The sequence below is a fragment of the Saccopteryx leptura genome, chromosome X (assembly GCF_036850995.1).
Source record: "Saccopteryx leptura isolate mSacLep1 chromosome X, mSacLep1_pri_phased_curated, whole genome shotgun sequence".
Taxonomy (NCBI): Eukaryota; Metazoa; Chordata; class Mammalia; order Chiroptera; family Emballonuridae; genus Saccopteryx; species Saccopteryx leptura.
The window spans coordinates 24534798-24554986 of NC_089516.1; the positions used below are offsets into that span (position 1 = coordinate 24534798).

General features: G+C 43.2%; 1 protein-coding gene across 8 annotated transcripts in view; it reads right to left on the reverse strand.

Annotated features, from left to right (window-relative positions):
* DMD (dystrophin) overlaps positions 1–20189 on the reverse strand; it is a 1890745-nt gene that overhangs the window by 792259 nt on the left and 1078297 nt on the right. For all 8 annotated transcript variants that reach the window (XM_066356826.1, XM_066356825.1, XM_066356822.1 and 5 more), the window contains one exon: positions 14633–14741. In XM_066356826.1, the coding sequence (XP_066212923.1) occupies positions 14633–14741 (109 nt within the window). The remainder of the gene's footprint in view (positions 1–14632; positions 14742–20189) is intronic.

Here is a 20189-nt window from a genome sequence, read left to right on the forward strand (position 1 = left end):
CTAAAAGTATTATTGCATTATCTAACTAGTCCTCTCTTGAACCACTCGACTGTCCTCCCTACAGTTTATTCTTAACACGTCCAGACAATTCCTACCAAACCATACTCCAGCTCATCCCACTGCTGGGCTGAAAAGTCTCCATTGGGTATTCATCATTCACAAAGAGTAAGTCAAAGTCACCCCAATGCTCTTTAATGCTGTCCCGCATTGAACTTCATCTCTTAACTGCTCTCTCCTTCACTTATTGTGCTCCAAGCACACTGGTTATTCTTCTAATACTAGGCATGCTCCCATCTCATGGCCTTTGTTAGAATGCAATTCCTGGAATGCTGTAGCTGAGAATACTCCTTCCTCAGATAGCCACGTGGCTCACACTCTGACCACATGCAGGTCTTCACATAAATGTTACCTTCTCATTGAAGTTAGCTCTATAAGCCCCAGCATCGCACTCCATACCTGCCCGTATTCCTTACATTCTCCCCCGTTTTATTTCATTTCTTTTCCATTGCAGTTATCACCTCCTAAGATGCAAAAATACTGCATTTATTTTCTTCCCCAACAAAAAACATTAGCTCCAGGAGGACAGAAACATGTGCCTGTTTTTTTTTTTTTCCACTGCTGTGTTTCAAAATTAATGTCCAGATCTAGAACTCAAAAGAAAGGTGTGGCTTTAAAGTAAAAATGAGGAAAACGGCGTCGGCCTGGCGCGCGGGGGACCCGGGTTCGATTCCCGGCCAGGGCACATAGGAGAAGCGTCCATCTGCTTCTCCACCCCTCCCCCTCTCCTTCCTCTCTGTCGCTCTCTTCCCCTCCCGCAGCCGAGGCTCCATTGGAGCAGGGATGGCCCGGGGCTGGGGATGGCTCCTTGGCCTCTGCCCCAGGTGCTAGAGTGGCTCTGGTCGCGGCAGAGCGATGCCCCGGAGGGGCAGAGCATTGTCCCCTGGTGGGCAGAGCGTCGCCCCTGGTGGGCAGAGCGTCGCCCCTGGTGGGCGTGCCGGGTGGATCCCGGTCGGGCACATGCGGGAGTCTGTCTGACTGTCTCTCCCCGTTTCCAGCTTCAGAAAAATACAAAAAAAAGGGGGGGGACGTCAATACAAGGGTACTGGAAAGCATGTGAGCAGATGAGATTACCTAAGAGATGAAAGAATGTGAAAAAATCAGGGCTGCATCACTTGAAAGATTTAAAAGTCAGATAGGGGAGGTTGAGACCGCTAGGAAGCAGAGAGAGTAGCCACGGAGGCAGGAGGAAAAGCAGAGCATAGTGATACATATTTGAAGGGATAAGAGAAATGTTTCAAAGCAAGAATGGCCAACTGCATTAATCACTGCTAGGAGATTTTTGTTAAGATGAGGATGGAACTGGTATTTTAACACAGAGATCATTTCTGGCCTTAGGGTACTTTTCATGGATTGGGGGAGGAACAAAGCTGGGGGGGTAAGAGACAGAGAGAGACAGGAATACAGATGAATAAGAGCAGAGAAATCTGTCAGTGACTGGAGGGGAAGGTGTGATAGAGGTAGACCAGTTCTAGAATGGGGTAAACAGAAGCAGGTGTAAATGCTGCTAAGGAAATCACATGAATCCATTTAAGGTGATTTTATATTGCAAGGGAAATTCCTTTTTGGGGTGTTCTGGCTAAGTGACAAGGTGGCAGAAAAATACCAGGTACTCAAACAGTGGTCGAATTTAATGTGAGCTAGTCATACATGATAGCAGGCAGAATGGTGTCATCATATAAAGGTAGAAAAGGGATGTGCAGACTTTGTCACAAGACTGGGTTAACAGTAGCCCAGTCCTATGGAAGTGTCCCATCCTGAAGCCCACAACAGAAAAGCAATATGGAGAACACACTTGGGAGAGCAGGGGGCGGGGGGCACAGAGACGTGGAAACATTTGAAAGAGCTTTTTTGTCGATTACCTGATTTATGTGAGAAAAGGAAAGTCTTCAGGAAGCTTAAATAACCGGCTTCACAGAACGTCTAAACGTGCATTGAGCAGGTATAGTCTTTGTCTCATCAAAAAATATATATATACTCACAAAATTAGGAGATATTTCAAAATGAGTATGAAGTGATAAAATATCCTCTAACTTTTGTGAGCAGTAGAATTTAGACAGTAATTGGAACACGGTCAGGCAACTGAAGGATGCCTTCAGTATGACAGCAGTGTCGCAACTCCACCTACTCTTGAGTTTTAAAGGCGAGAGTAGGGAGTTAACCTTACATTTGCATCGAAGAGAGAAAGAGCTATCCTGGAGATAGTGGAGAAGAATGAATGGCCTCTCAAAGACCTTTCAGATCCCAATCTTATAATCTCCAATTTAAGTGCAAACTGCGACAGTGTCCTTTTGGAATCTTCTTCCTTCAAGGGTCAAGTTATATTTAATGTAAAAATGATTCAGCAAAATTGCAAGGTGTATTATGAATATGTGAAGTCTTACTTTTTTGGGCTGTAGGGTGCCTATTCTTTTCTTTCTTTTTTTTTTTTTTTTTTTTTTTTTTTGTATTTTTCTGAAGCTGGAAACGGGGAGAGACAGTCAGACAGACTCCCGCATGTGCCCAACCGGGATCCACCCGGCACGCCCACCAGGGGGCGACGCTCTGCCCACCAGGGGGCCATGCTCTGCCCTCTGGGGCGTCGCTCTGTTGCGACCAGAGCTACTCCAGCACCTGAGGCAGAGGCCACAGAGCCATCCTCAGCACCTGGGCCATCTTTGCTCCAATGGAGCCTCGCTGCGGGAGGGGAAGAGAGAGACAGAGAGGAAGGAGAGGGGGAGGGGTGGAGAAGCAGATGGACGCCTCTCCTGTGTGCCCTGGCCGGGAATCGAACCCGGGACTTCTGCACGCCAGGCCGATGCTCTACCACTGAGCCAACCAGCGAGGGCTAGGGTGCCTATTCTTACAAGTATGTTTAAATAATTCTAATTTCTCCTGATGATAGCTTGAGAATAAATTCAACATTGAGGTAAACTCTACAGTAATTTTCAGCAAAAGTCCTTGTTTGAGAGGAAATAGAGAAAAGAAGAAGGAAAAAATAATTTCACTGTAATAAACCCTTTATTTCTGTTAAACTACAGGATGTGGGTAACTGAACCATCTCTAATAATCAGAATACCTCATTCAACCATTGATGTTCTTCTCCTCTTTCTCCTCCACATACTCTCACACACACCACTCTTAAACTTCCAGCAATGTTTCCAACAAACATTAGAAATCCTGGATTAGCCCAGGGGTCAGGAACCTTTTTGGCCGAGAGAGCCATGAACGCCACATATTTTAAAATGTAATTCCATGAGAGCCATACAATGACCCATGTACATTACGCATTATCCAATAAAAATTTGGTGTTGTCCCGGAGGACAGCTGTGATTGGCTCCAGCCACCTGCAACCATGAACATGAGCAGTAGGAAATGAATGGATTGTAATACATGAGAATGTTTTATATTTTTAACGTTATTATTTTTTTTATTAAAGATTTGTCTGCGAGCCAGATGCAGCCATCAAAAGAGCCACATCTGGCTCATGAGCCATAGGTTCTTGACCCCTGGATTAGCCTGACCTGTGGTGGCGCAGTGGATAGAGTGTCGACCCGAAATGCTGAGGTTACTGGTTTGAAAGCCGGGGCTTGCCCGGTCAAGGCACATGAGAGAAGCAACTACTATGAGTTGTTGCTTGCTGCTCCCCTTCTCTCCTTCCTCTCTCTAAAATCAATAAATAAAATATTTTAAAAAATTATGGGCTCTGGCTGGTGGTTCAGTGGATAAATCATTGGCCTGACATATAGATGTACTGGGTTCAGTTCTTGGACACGGCACACAGGAGAAGAGACTATCTGCTTTCATCCCCCCACCTCTCCTCCTTCTCTCTCTCTTCCTGTCCTGCAGCCAGTGGCTTGACTGGTTCGAGCATGGCCCTGGGCACTAAGGATAGCTTTGTTAAAGAGCATCAGCCTCAGGTGCTAAAAATAGCTCAGTACTCAAGCACTAGCCCAAGACAGAGATTGCTGGGCGTATTCCGGTCTGGGCGCATGCGCGAGTCTGCCTCACTATCTCCCCTCCTTTCACCTAAAGAAAAAAAATGATGGATTAGAGCTCTCCTTCCTTTGCCAGTTCAGATCCCAAAGCTTGGCCCTGGAGATGACAATCAAGCAATAAAACTGCCAAAAGTTTGAGAGAAGGAGAACAAAGGGAATGTCATCGTCACAGAATGGATAATTAATCTCTACTCTAGTTCTCACAGTCTATCAGTGTCTCGAATATTAACAACGACACCACTGTAGTAGCCTCCCTGTTAACCAGGGAGTGTTGTTAGAGAACCTGGCCTGGGCCCAGGGACACCCACTGCCTACACAGAAATGCTTCTAGCTGATCAATGTGAGCAATGCTGGGGCCTCCCCAGCCAAGGTTTACTGCTGTCACTTCCCGATGTGTACTGTGACGTATCTCATATTTCAAGCACTCTCACCCCACTGAAGCATACAAATATGACTTAATTGATTACTTTATTGTTGCCAAGAGTAGGAGTTTCTCTGTACAGGCAGTCTCCGGGTTATGAATGAGATAGGTTCTGTGGGTTTGAAAATGTTTAAGCATGTATATGCACAGAAAGGTAAAAATAAATACTATGTTAAGACAAACATCTGTCTAAGTTGCCTTTAATAGGTGAATGTACCTATTCTAACTTACATACAAATTCAACTTAAGAACAAACCTACTGAACCTATCTCGTTCGTAACCCGAGGACTGCCAGTAGTTGCTCCAAGCTTTGAAATATCCTGGGGAGGGTCTAGAATTCATTTCTTATCTTGTTATTACAATTGATTAGGAGACTTCACATATATTGGCACAAAATTTTACTCTTAGTGCATTAGACTTGAAGAAAGTGATTAAGGTTTAGAGGTTTTAAGCACAAAGCCAACAATGGTATAGGCATGTCCTGTGTGTTTTTGATAGTCCTCTGTTCACGAGGCAGAGAAAGACTTGGCACCCCTGAAACTGATGTATCCGAGAGCTCCCAGTGACACAGAATCCACAGACAGCAGGCAACCCAGCTGAAACTGGCACTGGAGTGGGTGCTGTTGGGCCCCCAAACTTCCCACAATGGCAAGCTGATTACTGTGAATTCAAGTGAACGGTGCGAGAAGGGCACATTGCCCCTCCCTCGTCTCCTTGAATTCTGGAAAGAAACCTCCCTGTGAAAGGTACCTTCCTCCTTGCTCCAAAGGGGCTGAGAGAGATCCCTATTGCTCGAGTTAGGGAAAACAGGGCTAAGAAGCCTGGATAAACAAGCCATGTTTTCAAACTCATTTATTACTAAGCTCATTCTTTTTCTGTCTTGATTCCTTACTAATGAGCATGCAAAGCTAAGTTTCTTCATCCTGTCAATTCTTCACAAATTTATTGTCTAATAAAAATATAAAAATCTGGCCTGGTTTATCATTTCTCTGAGTATCATTTGTGATCTCCTGTGTGTATGTATTACATTGGGGTTTTTTTCTCCTTTGAATCTGGTCTTGTATCTGTTTTTTTCTTTTTTTTTTTCCTGTATTTTTCTGAAGCCGGAAATGGGGAGAGACAGTCAGACAGACTCCTGCATGCGCCCGATCGGGATCCACCCAGCACGCCCACCAGGGGCGACACTCTGCCCACCAGGGGGCGATGCTCTGACCCTCCAGGGTGTCGCTCTGTCGAGATCAGAGCCACTCCAGCGCCTGGGGCAGAGGCCACAGAGCCATCCCCAGCGCCCGGGCCATCCTTGCTCCAGTGGAGCCTCGGCTGTGGGAGGGGAAGAGAGAGACAGAGAGGAAGGAGAGGGGGAGGGGTGGAGAAGCAGATGGGCACGTCTCCTGTGTGCCCTGGCCGGGAATCGAACCCGGGACCTCCGCACGCCAGGCCGACGCTCCACCACTGAGCCAACTGGCCAGGGCCTGTCTGTTTTAATATTAGTCCAGCCCTAAGACCTCAAGGAGGGTAGGAAGGAGAAACTTCTCCCTCCTTGAGCATAGCACCTCTCCTTGTATTTCTGAGAAGAATGGGGACCCAAGAGGGAAGTAAAAATGGAAGAACGAATTGAGAGCTTCCTTCCTTCCTTTCTTCACAATTACTGCAGAGAAATGAAGGCTATTTTCACAAGAAATGAATTGTTTCCTCACAATTTAAATCAAACAAATAAATAGTGCCAGTATATTTAAGCCCCAATTAACCTCATGCTTTTATCAAATTGCCTCGATATTTAAAGTATTATTGAAATAGCCTTGGCTGCTTTATTCAACACTAGAGAGGCAAGTGAAGTTCAAATAATAAATGTATAAATTACCTCAGTATGAATATTTGATATTTAAGTATAGCCTTCAAAAATTCAAATGGAGTATATAAATAAATCGCTGCTTGATACATGGTATTCTGATAAATGCCTAAGCTTTGGAAGTACATATTCCTATCTTTGAATAGCCACTCAGCCACTTGCTAGCTTTATAACCTTGGAGAAATTATTTAATCTTTCTGACCCTTGGTTTTCTCATCTGCAAAATGGCAATCACAACACAACTAATTCAAAAGGTATAACCATGGCACTAATTCTAAGAACTGTTGTATTAATTTAAGTTCACCCAGAAATAGTCTAAAGACAAGGATTTGAAGACAGGGGGTTTAATTGGTAGACAATACCAACAAGCTGTGGGGTTGGAGTGAGGACATGAATAGAAACAAGAAGGAAGTCTATACAGTACAAGATAAAAATCAGGCTATCACTGTGGGCAACTGTGGCTCAACCAACTGGAGACTGGGATATTCATCCATCAACTTCGGTCCACCGAGTGCTATGCCAGGAACAGTTCTTCCCTGGCACTTCCGACCTGCTCTGCAAGTGGGTGAGCTGCTCTTGTGGCTAGAGAAAGCGTCCGGGCACAGTCACAGGTACTTGAATTTAAAAGCCTGTATAGCCTGACCAGGCGGTGGCGCAGTGGATAGAGCATCAGACTGTGATGAAGACGTCACTCGCTTGAGCACAAACTCATCCAGCTTGAGTATGGGCTCACCAGCTTGAGTGCGGGGTCACTGGACTGAACGTGGGATCATAGACACGACCCCATTGAGCCCACAGTCGCTGGCTTGAAGCCCAAGGTTGCTGGCTTGAGCCCAAGGTCACTGTCCTGAGCAGTGGGTCATTCACTCTGCTGCAGCTCCCCGGTCAAGTCACGTATGAGAAAGTAATCAGTGAACTAAGGTGCCGTAACAAAGAATTGATGCTTCTCATCTCTCTCCCTTCCTGTCTGTCTGTCCCTACCTGTCCCTCTCTCGAACTTCCTCTCTATGCTGTCAAAAAATTAAAAAAAAAATTTTTTTTAAAGTTAAAAGCCTGTCAAGATCAAGAGAAGAGAGTACTTTTTGGACACCTTTGACAATCCAATATGAAATCATTGTCAGCCACGACAGTTACGTCAAGTGCTATGTCAAGAATGAGGTAATTGTGCCTGACCAGGGGGTGGCGCAGTGGAAACTGAGTTGGACTGGGATGCAGAGGACCCAGGCTCAAAACCCCGAGGTCACTGGCTTGAGTGCAGGCTTATCTGGTTTGAGTAAGGCTCACCAGCTTGAGCCCAAGGCTGCTGGCTTGAGCAAGGGGTCACTCAGTCTGCTGTAGCCCCCTGGTCAAGGCACATATGAGAAAGCAATCAATGAACAACTAAGGAGCTGCAATGAAGAATTGATGCTTCTCATCTCTCTCTCTTCCTGTCTGTCTGTCCCTATCTGACCCTCTATCTCTCTCTGTCACAAAAAAAAAAAAAAAAGAATGAGGTAATGGTGTGTAATGAGAATGCCCTTAGGTGGTGCCAAGAATGCTCAGAAACCACAAGTCCAGACACTTGAATAAAAGACTGTATCTGGACATGATATGAGTGGGACCTCCACCCCTGGTGGGATATAGGGACTTGGAGCTCTGACCACCAAATGTTCCAGTGCGGCTGTACCACAGGTCATGCTCGGAGCCCTACTGGACTTATCACCCCCCCCCACGTTTGCCACCATTTCAGACACCTGACTTGAGGTGGATGCCTGTCTTTCCACAGACACTGCTTGTGACTGGGACATCACGCCAGCCACTAGGTAGCTCCGCTCTGCTTGCTTCCATTACATAGGTTCCCCTTTCTGTATGTAACCTGCACGTGACTCTACTGGCTGTTTGGGGAGGTCTCCCTAATAAACCTAGCATTGTGAGAAGACAAAAATGTGTATGAGATTCTCCTTGGGGAACGGTCCCTTGCTCAGGGTTTACAGCAAGGACTAGTGATGAGGGGACATAGATCAGGCACTAAGGTCAATTGTGACCCCCCTTCTACCTTCTGGTTTTGGTGAATAAAGTGTTATTGGAACACAGACATGTTTATTCACATGTTGTCTATGGTCTGGCTGCTTTTTGAATACAATGACAAAGTTAATCACATGACCCACAAAGCAGAAAGTATTTACTGTCAGTCCCTTACCTAGGTGCACAACTGGGATTGGAACTTCGGCTTCTTGACTTCCAGGGTAGCACATTTCTGACTATACTTGAGTCTTGCTCTCTCCAAAATTAATTACAGGAAGAGATGGTTTATCAGTGTTTCCCCAACTGGAAACCTCTATTAAAGAGCATTTCTATGTGTCTATAAACAATGGTCACTCATTTCCTAATTGTTATGCCAGGACATTTGAAGAACTCCAATATTCTGGTTTGGAGTCTTCATGTTATGTATGTTCTATATGCAATTGCTTTAGAAAATGCTAAATTAGGTATTGTAGAATGTGAATGTTCTCAGACTCAGCAGCTTGTGGTTAAGAAAGGATTCACGTTGACATTTACAACCAGATTTGCTGGCTCTCTGCCTCCCTCTGCCACGCGGACCTTCAGTCCCATGCAAAATCCCAGCTACCTCAATGTTTCTGAGAGTCCCCGGGGAAGCTTCGGACAAGCATGGTTCATTTCCCCCACAGGGCCAAGCTGCTCTGCGAGGCGAGTACTGCCTGGGCGTGGTGTGCTGCCCATCTACTTACACTTCTAAGCTACGAAGTCTTAGGGGGACAATGGTGGCACTGAGACAACATGGAGTTCCCTTTGGTGTCACAGCACTGGATCTCACACCAATTGCACTCCATGTTGTATGCAGGGGTAAGGATGATGGACTCCTTCTCTATGCATTAGAGGCCTATGACAGTTCTTTTTAAAATTGTTTTTAAATTTTTTCTTCTTTTCCAAGTGAGAGGAAGGGAGATAGACAGACTCCCGCATGCATCCCGGCTGGGATCCACCCAGCTACCATCTTGGGCCAATGCTCTGCCCATCTAGGACCTATGCTCACAGTGAGGTATTTCTAGACCCTGAGGTAGAGGCTCCATGGAGCCATCCTCAGTGCCTGGTGCCGATGTGCTTGAACCATTCGAGCCATGGCTGTGGGAGAAGAAGAGAGAGCGAAGGGGGAGGGGGATAGGTGGAGAGGCAGATGGTTGCTTCTCCTGTGTGCCCTGACTAGGAATCGAACCCAGGACATCCACACATCAGGCCAACACTCTACCACTGAGCCAACCGACCAGGGCCAACAGTAGTTCTTGAAGTGCAGTCCCAGGAACAGCAGCGTCCCATCACCTGGGGACTTTTTAGAGATGCAAATTCTCAAATTATCTCTAAATCTACTGAATCAGTAACTCTAGGGTTGAAGCCCAACCATCTGTGCTTTAATAAGAAGTGGGTGATTTTGTGCCTCACCTGTGGTGGTGAAGCGGATAAAGTGTCGACCTGGAATGCTGAGGTTGCCGGTTTGAATCCCTGGGCTTGCCTGGTCAAGGCACATATGGGAGTTGATGCTTCCTGATCCTTCTCCCTTCTCTCTCACTCAGTTTCTAGCTATGTCTGTCTAGCTATATCTCTTTTCTAAAATGAATAAAGTCTTAAAAATTTTAAAGAAAAAGGAATGGGAAATTTGAATGTACGGTCAAGTCTGAGAAGCACAGACATAGGGCACTGAATGCAGACTGACACTTTCATCTCCGTTTCCTCACTCACTCCCCCGTTGTGGTTTGTGTGTGAAGATGGCCACAGTAAAGCCGCCCATCCCTGTATGTAGGCCCCTGTGTGATGATATTACAGCTTCTCCCTTCTGGGAAGTGAAGGCTAGCTCTACGTCCCTTGAATATGAGCTGGCCTTACGACTTGCTTTGACCAATAGAATGTAGCAGAAGTGATGTCATGTGAATTTTAGAGTCTTGGCATTGAGACGTATTCTAACTTCCACTCCAACCCTTTTGAAACACTGTCCTGAGAACACCACATAAGGACATCCACTCCGGTCTGTGGCGGGATAAGAGGCCATGTAAGGAACCAAGGTTCTCACACCAACAGCCAGCTGTCAGATATCTGAGTGAGTCCATTTTAGACCATCTAGCTCCTGTTGAGGTGCCAGATAGTTGTATACACACAGATGGCACCTAGCAAGACCTTCAGAGTTCCTATCCAGATAATCACAGCCCAATATGCAGACCCACAGAACCATGACCAAGTAAGTCACTCTTGTTTTAAGCCATTACATGTGGGGTATTTTTATGCAGAGATATAGATAACTGACACAGGCAGGTAACCAAGCAACTGACTACAAAGGTTTTTGTTTTGTTTTGTTTTCCCCAGCATGACTATTTGTTCTGTAAATTGAAACAATTTAAACAGCTGAGATAGGACCATCTCATCCTCATGGTATTACATATAAATAATTTAAGTAAGCAATCACAAGGGAGCTCGGTTTCCTATTTTTTAAAGACCTTTCAGCCTCATCTTCCATACATATAAAAGAATATTCAACCAGATGACAGTTTCAATGATTATTCTAGATTTGTTCTTTAACTCTAAGAGGTTCAGAGTTCTAGAATTCTAAGATTTTCAAATAGAGTAAACTGATTTCTGCTACTCTTTAAATAGAAGAAATAGTAACATATCGTACTTTTGTTCCTGACACATCCAAGATCGAGTTAAAGAACATTAACTACTGGCTAGCTGCCTCCATATCTACAATTTCCATTAGGTTCTTGGACAGAGAGATAGTGTAAGGCACAGCAAAAACAATACAAAACCAAACACAGGCCTTGGAGCCTGACACACTTGGCCTGGAATCCTGGCTGTCTTCCTCCTCAGCTGTGTGGCCTTATCTAGCTATTTCCCTTCTAAGCCTTGCGATTCTTACTTTCTAAAAAATTGCTTATAATCGTGGGCTCTTTGCAATTATTTTGAAGATAAAGACATATATATAAAAGCAGCTAACACAATAGTGCAATGGGAAAAAATACAATGGATCATATATGATATTGTATTACAACAGAGTACATGAAATAATCATGTATCAAAACTATATCACACATGAAAGTTTCCTTTTTCACGCTGTATTTATTTCAGATCAACTTTCTGAAAGTCAGAAATGTAAACAATTCCTAAATTTGATGGTGAAAGCATTGCGTGAAAGAGGAAAGAATGTTTTATTTGAATCATAGCAGCTCTGGATCTACCTGGATCTTTATTGACTCTCTTCATTCAACATCTGCACACTTAACATTTTTACTTTATGCCCAGCTGTGTCGGTTTACTGTAGGGGACAAAGAACCCCTGGCTTTGGGAAAATTCCTCTCTCCTTCACTTATCCATCTCTGGCCCGAGCTCAAGTAGCTATGACCAGTGTCTAGCTCTACTGGCAGCCATGTGGCAGGAGGAGGTGGTAGGCGAGGGTGGAAGGCGCAGATGAGACTCATAGGTGCAGGGGAGAAGGTAGGGCAGGAGATAGGACAGTTTTGGCCATACGTCCCCTTGCCCTTTGATCTGGTCTTACTGGTCTCCGTCCTGCTCCAGTTCAAAGCCAAAACCCTGATTATTGTATTTCCTCATGTATAAGACACACCTTTAATTTGGGGGCCCAAATTTTGGAAAAAATAATGTATTACATAAAGTTACCGAACTCAAGTTTTGTTCATCGTAAAATTCATACAACACCCCATCGCTGTCAAAACTCCCATTCATTAGCTTGTCCTCATCTGTTTCTGATGACAAATCACTGTTCAACAATGAGCACAAAAACAAGCATGAATAAGCGGGAAATGAAAGTTAAAAAAAAAGTCTGCAACCACTGTAGAAGACGCACCCAGATTTTAGACACCAAATTTTTCAAAAAGGGTGCGTCTTATCCATGAGGAATACGGTATTCTCTCTCTCCCTAGAATACCGTCTTCCAGATGCACAGGGCTCACTTCCTCACTTCTCTCAGCTTTCTGATTTCCTTAAATGTTCTCCAGATAAAAGAGCTTTCCTGACCCACCATAGACATGTCTATTCTCATTTGCACTTCCTTGGACTCTTCTCGTGTTTTCTTGTTCTTCCTAGTAAACTAGTGTTGAACACATTAGTCATGCGGGGAACCCAATTCAAATGTAGAATAGGATACAATGAGTCTATGGCGGGGCCTGAGACTCTGCATTTCTAACAAGCACCCATTTGACATCAATCTGTGAATATTTAATATCAAGGTAGCATCTGTTCTCTTCCTTATTAACTCATCATCTTTCTCTTCCAATCAGAGCATATGTTTCCTAAACAGAGGGACTTGATCTTAATCTATGCTGTGTCCTCAGCACCTAGTCTGATGCCCAACACATGAAAGTTTCTCAATAAATATTTATTAATTGAATGATTATCTATGATGCTGGAAATCAAAATTACAATTTTGAATGATTTTCCATTAGAAAGATTATTGTTCCATTTAAGGACTTTACAGGTGAAACAGATTACTGCGCTCTGGCTTTGAAACCTGCCTACCATGAGTAAGGTGGCTTTAATATACTGCTCGCAAAAATTAGGGCATGTTTCAAAATGAATATGAAGTGATTAAAAAAAAGCATTTGATTTTTAAAATTAAGAACATCAGAAAAGCAAATGACAAGTCAAAGAAAGTTGTTCAATTATGCAAATGAGATGCAAAACCAACTTTTATTTCATTGGTGAAAATGCCCTAGACAAAAGGCTGACAGTACTGGAATATTACATGTTCCCTGATCCCCTAATTTTTGTGAGCAGTTAGGTGTATAAACCCATCAATGTGTTCAGAGTTCAGTGAACTTAATTCAGTGGAACTCAATCTTTTCACAGTTAGAGAATCTGAACATACAAGAGAAAGGTAGACAACAACTACCAATAAGTGATTCTATAGAAACAGACTATGCAAATGTGCTGAGGGAACCAAAAATTACAGGTCATAAAAAGAAATAAACTTGGTATAATTAGTTGAATATAAACCCTGATATAGCAATTTTAGTGTCCCGGGCTGATTTAAAAAAAAAAGAAAAGTAATGCTTGCATATTGTTTGTAAGTCTCCAATGTCATTAAATCCAACTCTGATGACTGTTGAGAAACCCCAGGGGGCAAATGAAACATGCTATCTCCAGATTGCACAGCCACTTTTAACACAAGAACTATTTGTACCTTCTACTGAATTATCATTGTGCTATCCTGGGTGTGATCTTTTTAGCATGGTATATTTCTAATTGATATAAAATAAAAATCAACTTTACTTCAAGAACTAGTCACCAGGTTTTAATATGATATTTTGATCATTTGATCTTTAAAAAAGTAGACAAGGCAAAAACAAAACAAAACCAAACCAGAAGATGTTTTAGTCCCGCCTAATTACAGGATTGGTATAGCAAAGAAATTTTCTGGCTTCTCTCCCCTGAGCCAGCATTACCATTGCCACGAGATTTTATGCATACCTTCTACTAATAAATGAATAGAAAGTGAAATAAAAGACTGAAAATATGCAGTAAAAATAGCAATGAAAACTATAGTATAACGAAGAAACCATTGCTCTCGTGTTTCTGCTTGTGGTACGCATCGTCCATTTTCCTTTTTCTTGCACTAAAAATCAAAGAGCTCTTTAAATTGTTTTGAAATAGGATGGAGGAGGGGCTGGAGGACCGTGTTTCTGTGGTTTCAGGGAGTTGTATAGGCTTATTTGAAGACCATTGTCTCAATAACACAGGATTCATTGAGATGGAAACCTCATGAATTAGAGCTAGGGGGTACTCTGGTGATCCTCCCTAATCCATTCTTCAGGACAAGACACCCACCCTGCTGCTGGGAGTGTTGGTGGTCCTTAACCAGCAGTGGCCTCTGGCTCCAGAAATCACTTCTAAGGTGTTCTTTCCTTTCCGCAGGCAGCCCGTGGGAAATGAATTGCTGGGTCAGGAATACCAAGGTCAGGCCCCCTCCCTGCAATTCAGGACAGCTCTGCATAGCCAACCCAGCTCCAAAGCTCCCACAGAATCGGTAGAGGCCGCTGTCACTGTCAAATCTCCCTCCAGCCTACTCTGCTGTCTACTCCAGTGTGCCTTTTTTTGTCGCAGGTGCATCTCCAGGAAACACGCTCCAATATGCTTTGGTCACCCAACCGTCTGAATCAGCCAATTTCCAAGGAACCTACTCTAAGACATTTTGTACAGTAAGTAACACAAAAGTTTATTTCTATTTTCAGAACAGCATCCAAAACTCCCTTTCACCCAGAGATTGCCTCACTGTTGTGCTTTTGAGCAAATGGCTACGGCCAAAGAGAACGCGAGCCAGGTACTTACAGGGTCCAAAGGTGGTCAGTCCCGGAGCCGGGCCAGGCTGCTTCGCCCTCAGCTCTTGAAGTAAGTAGGTTACTGCCTTCCACTCAGAGCTCAGATCTTCTAACTTCCTCTTTAATAGAAAAGCACATATGTAATTTATCAGATTAACATCGTGCAGATAACTTAATTCACAAAGATATTGATTCATTTTTTGAATACATTACTGTGTTTCTATTGTATTTTACTTGTAAATCAATAATTCTGGGTAGAATTCCTTTCAAAGATATCATAATTATTTTAGCCAGCCATCCTAGAAATATTTCTCAATCGTTTGCTGCATACAGGTTTTTGCCCCAGGCATGATTTTATTTAAAGGCAGCAGAGAACAAACATTAACAAAAGTAAAACAAATAAAACACCAAAAAACAGTGTGATCTCAGCAACTGGCTTACCTTTTATTTGAGTAGTATAAACAAAATTTTATTTGTAACATAATAAACATACCTTCCATAAGTTTCTTCACAATTTGTCCAAAGAATAAAACCTCTAGCATAATTAGAATTTATATTTTGCCTTAAATATTACAACATCCATCCACATCAGCTTTGGAATTTTAATCTTGCTTAATACTATGAAATAGGGTAACCCTTGATCAGTGGCCAAATCTCTAATTTTTGCTGTCAACCATTTTTCTTGATCATGCTGATTCCATACATTCCAGAATATTCCATGGATTTGTAATAAACTTCCAAGTTGGAGGAAAATTTCTTGCTCATTGTTTGCCTGAAATTATTGCTTACGTTCATCTTATTAGACAAAATATATGCTCCAAAACCGCTCACAAATTCAGCTGCTAAAACTCCTTTAAAATGTTTGTTGCCAGCGGTTCCAAAGCACAGGACATCTTGAGCCACGAACATGAACACATGGCGTTGTGCCTGCGCAAAGTTCCGCAGAGCCCCGCCCCTTGCTGTGTTGGCCCCGCCCCTACCCTATAATTATCATTTACTGTTTTCTTGGCTGGACTCTTTTAAATAGTAGCTGGTACAGCTGCATATGAGAACTATCCAAAGAACATTAAAAATATCCTAATGTCCTGGCTCATTCTAGACCAGTTGTATCAGGATCTCTTAGAAGGTGGGGTGTGTAGTATACATGAAGATATGCCGGTCAGAATCCACTTCAAGGATGGATTCTTAGGCCAAGTGATGGAAAAGATGTCCGTAGACATCCTCCTGCTGTTAATTCCTTCAGGGACTGCCCTAGCTGCATAGAACTGACTTGCCCAAGGGCATGGTCTTCCCAAGGCAGCCCTCATTCAATGGCTGATCAAGGTGAGGGTATAAAGCAGGGGTCTCCAAACTTTTTACACAGGGGGCCAGTTCACTGTCCTTCAGACCGTTGGAGGGCCGGACTATAAAAAGAACTATGAACAAATCCCTGTGCACACTGCACATATCTTATTTTAAAGTAAAAAAACAAAACGGGAACAAATACAGTATTTAAAATAAAGAACAAGTAAATTTAAATCAACAAACTGACCAGTATTTCAATAGGGACTATGGGCCTGCTTTTGGCTAATGAGATGGTCAATGTCCGGTTCCATATTTGTCACTGCTAGCCGTAACAAGTGATATGACGCATGCGTCCTGCATCACTGGAAGTAGTACTGTACGTGAGCGTGAGCAACGCCGGGCTGACCACCAATGAAAGAGGTGCCCCTTCCAGAAGTGCGGCAGGGGCCAGAAAAACGGCCCCCTATGCGGCCTGCGGGCCATAGTTTGGGGACCCCTGGTATAAAGGCTCAGTCAATCTGGCTCACAGTAGGGCAATTTTGAAGGGCCATTTCAGCTGCAGAGCTCCAGTGGAGTCAACCAAGCCTGCATGGGTCAGTGGTTTGCCGGTATATGTTGAACAACCAGCTCTCCTGGGGTGGGTGGGAAAATGCCCTGATTTTAGTGTTTGTCCATTTCTTTGGTGTAAATAATCCCAACAGCCACTATTAAGTTCCTAAGATAATGTCAAGTGGCACCCAAAATGCCTGAAAATTTGACTATAGGCTCACATGAGGAGATACAAGGTGGCTTCAGTACACCAATAGGTAGCCATATGATTACAGTAATCCCTTCCCCCTCTTATCTACAGGAGATATGTTCCAAGACCCCCAGTGGAAGCCAGAAAGTATGGATAGTACCAACACCTATATGTACTATGTTTTTCCTTGCTGTACATAAACACGTATGATCTACTTTAATTTATAAATTAGGTGCAGGAAGAGATGAACAAGAATAACTAATAATAAAATAAATATTATAACAAGATACTGTAGTGAATGCCTTTGAGGCCACTAAGTAAAATAACGGTTACTTGGAAACAAGCACTGCAATACTGTGACAGTCAACCCTATAAGCAATGGCTACTAAGTGGCTAACAGGAGGGAGATGCTGGACAAAGGGATGAGTCACGTGATTTACGTCTCAGGCAGGACAGAGCAGGAAGGTGTCAGATTTCCTCAGTTACTCAGAACAGCACACAATTTAAAACTTATACATTGTTTATCTCTGCAATTTTCCATTGAATACTTTCGGATCACGGCTGCCCACACATAACTGAAACCGTGGAAAATGAAACTGCGGATAAAGGGAGACTATTGTACTTATATCTGCGAATTCCAGGTTGAGGCTTTTACAAATGAGTGAGGCTTCTCCACCCTTTCTTTCCTTTTCCATTGGCCGGAAGTAGAGAACTTCAGGCCTTAGGGCAAATCTTCGCAGTGCCTGGGGGTGAGGGGATTAGAATTAACGCCCCAGAACAGTGGCTCTCACACTTTGAGTTAATCGGGCTCACCTGGTGTCCTTGTTAAACCACTAATAGCTGGGTCCCAGCTCCAGAATTCTAGATAGGTTTTGTGTGGGATCCAAGAATTGGCATTTCTAACAATTTTTCAGTTGACCCTGATACAAAATGTCCAAGACCAAAGCCTAAGATGTCTATAATATACATAATGAGTTACCCAAACATCTTCAATTGACTAGATACGCACCGTCCTTGAGAAAAGTAATAGGCGCTCACATCATTTTCTGTAGGACTTCCTTCTATTGAGGAACCCCACTGGTGAAAAGCTGCCATGGGAATAAACACTAAAAACTCATCATTTCCTAATTTAACTATCATCTGGGCTTTTGCGTTATTTATGTCTCTCGTGTCTCACATGTTCAATAGGGGCTTTTAAATGTTTCCCCAGACTGCATGTTGTTAAACATTTGCTATCACATCAATGAATATAACTTTTTTATTTATTAAACCATATGCCTTGAATCGAAAAGCAAACAAAAATGCCTCTGATCAGTGAGGAAAGCTACTATTGAATGTAGCGACATGTGGAAGATATTTATCCATCCTGACATCAGAGCTAATGCTGAGAAATATTATAAAAGCTAGTGAATTAATGTATATTTGATTTCTTGATTCGCCTGCAAAGTTGCAGTGACTTCCCAAGGACAAATATTAAGAGCAACTAAATAGTAACCATGCTGATGCTGATAACAAAAGGCAGTAACAGATAATAGGAAGAGGACAATAAACATAGAAGTAGATAAGTAGAAAATGTGATCTTAGTCATACAGGGAACGGATAACAGTATAGGGTATAGTGAAGTGTCATTGTACACCATTTAATTGATGTGTTTCTGTGCCAGGGGAGAGGAGACAGAGGGTGAGGGAGGGGGAGGCAGAGAGAGGAAGAGGGATGGGGAGGGAGAGAGGAAGAGAGGGAGAGAGAGAGAGGGAGAGAGAGAGAGGGAGAGAGGGAGAAGGAGAGAAGGGGGAGAGAGAGAGATAGAAGGAGAGGGAGGGAGAGAGGAAGAGAGGGAGAGAGGGAGAGAGGGAGAGAGAGAGAGGGACAGAGGGAGAGGAGAGAGGGGGAGAGGGAAGAAAAGGGAGGGATAAGGAGGGAAAGGAAAGAAGAGGGAGGAAGAGGGAAGGAGGGGGAGAGAGATAAGGGAGAGGGAGAGAGGAAGGAAGAGGGAGGAGGGAGGGGAAAGGAGAGGGAGAGAGGAGGGGGGAAGGAGGGGAGGGAGGGGAGGGAGGGAAGGGGAGGGAGAGAGAGCCTTATTGGAGATTAATTTAAACACTGCTGGGCTCTGCCGACTACTCTAAGTAAATAAGCAAGCATATGGCCCCAGAGAGAGTGGGCGAGGAGAGATCAGAGTTTGCTGTTCCTAGAGTTGGCTAAGTTTCCACTTTCTCCTAGTAGTGCAAGTATCTCACCACATTTGAGATTGATGCTAATATATAAAGGTATGTATTTATCTTACAATGTGGCCACTAGAAGCAAATTAACTACTTCATCTGGGTCTCAAATGAGGAAACAGTGAACTGTATTAAACTTAAAACAATAATTAATGTTGATAACAATGCCTCTTAAAATCACGAAATATTGAAATTACACTGTGTTTTAGAATGAAAATTTCTGAATCTCAGTCCTAACTCATGTATCTAACACTACCACCTAACTCAGAGCTTTGTTGGAGAAACTAAATGATATCATTTATGTGAAAAGAACTCTGTAACCCCTAAAATACTATAAAATTATTAGTTATTATGCACTGCTTAATGAAGCAAATCAGAAGACACTCAATAAAAGTGGTCATTAAAATACTTAAAATAAAAAAATATTTCAATGCTGATAGGAGTAGGTTTTGGTTATCCTGAAAAAATAACATGTTTATATATTTCATTTCCTTTTATTAATATATAAATTCTTAACAGCCTTTTCATGTATTTGAATGTTATCTTGTCCACTGTTATTTCCAGATGAGTAAATGGGGCACTGGTATAATTTCCAATGTGAAAATTTAAAAAATGAAGTGGTACCCTAAATGCACTGCAAACACCTGAGGATTACTGCAGTGGCAAAAACGCACTAAGTCAGACTTCTATATTTGCCAATTTTTTCATAATTTTTAGCAAATAACATCATAAAATAGGGTTGTAGCCTGACCAGGCAAAGGTGTAATGGACAGAGTGTCAGACTGGGACATGGAGGACCCAGGTTCAAACCCCGAGGTCGCTGGCTTGAGCATGGGCTCACCAGTTTGAGCGCGGGGTCATTGGCTTGGGTGCGGGATCACAGACATGACCCCATGGTCGCTGCCTTGAGCCCAAAGGTCGCTGGCATGAAGCCCAAGGTCACTGGCTTGAGCAAGGGGTCACTTCCTCTGCTGGAGGCCTCCCCACCCCCCGGGGGTCAAGGCACATATGAGAAAGCCATCAATGAATAACAAAGGTGCCGCAACAAAGAACTGATGCTTCTCATCTCTCTCCCTTCCTGTCTGTCTGTCCCTATCTTTCCCTCTCTCTCTGTCACAAAAAAAAAAAAAAAAGCTCTAGATTTTGACTGAGGTGGTCATAAAACCAGTCTTGCAATTTCTTAAGGGATCTGGTGTGCTTTAGAGTTGGAGTTGATTACTTATGTATTATAGAATTCCTATTTTATTTGGTTTGGTTTTGCTTTTTGGTTCTCTGGCATGAACCCATATTTTCTAGTCTCACATCTTTTTTGTTAGGCTGTAAAGTTA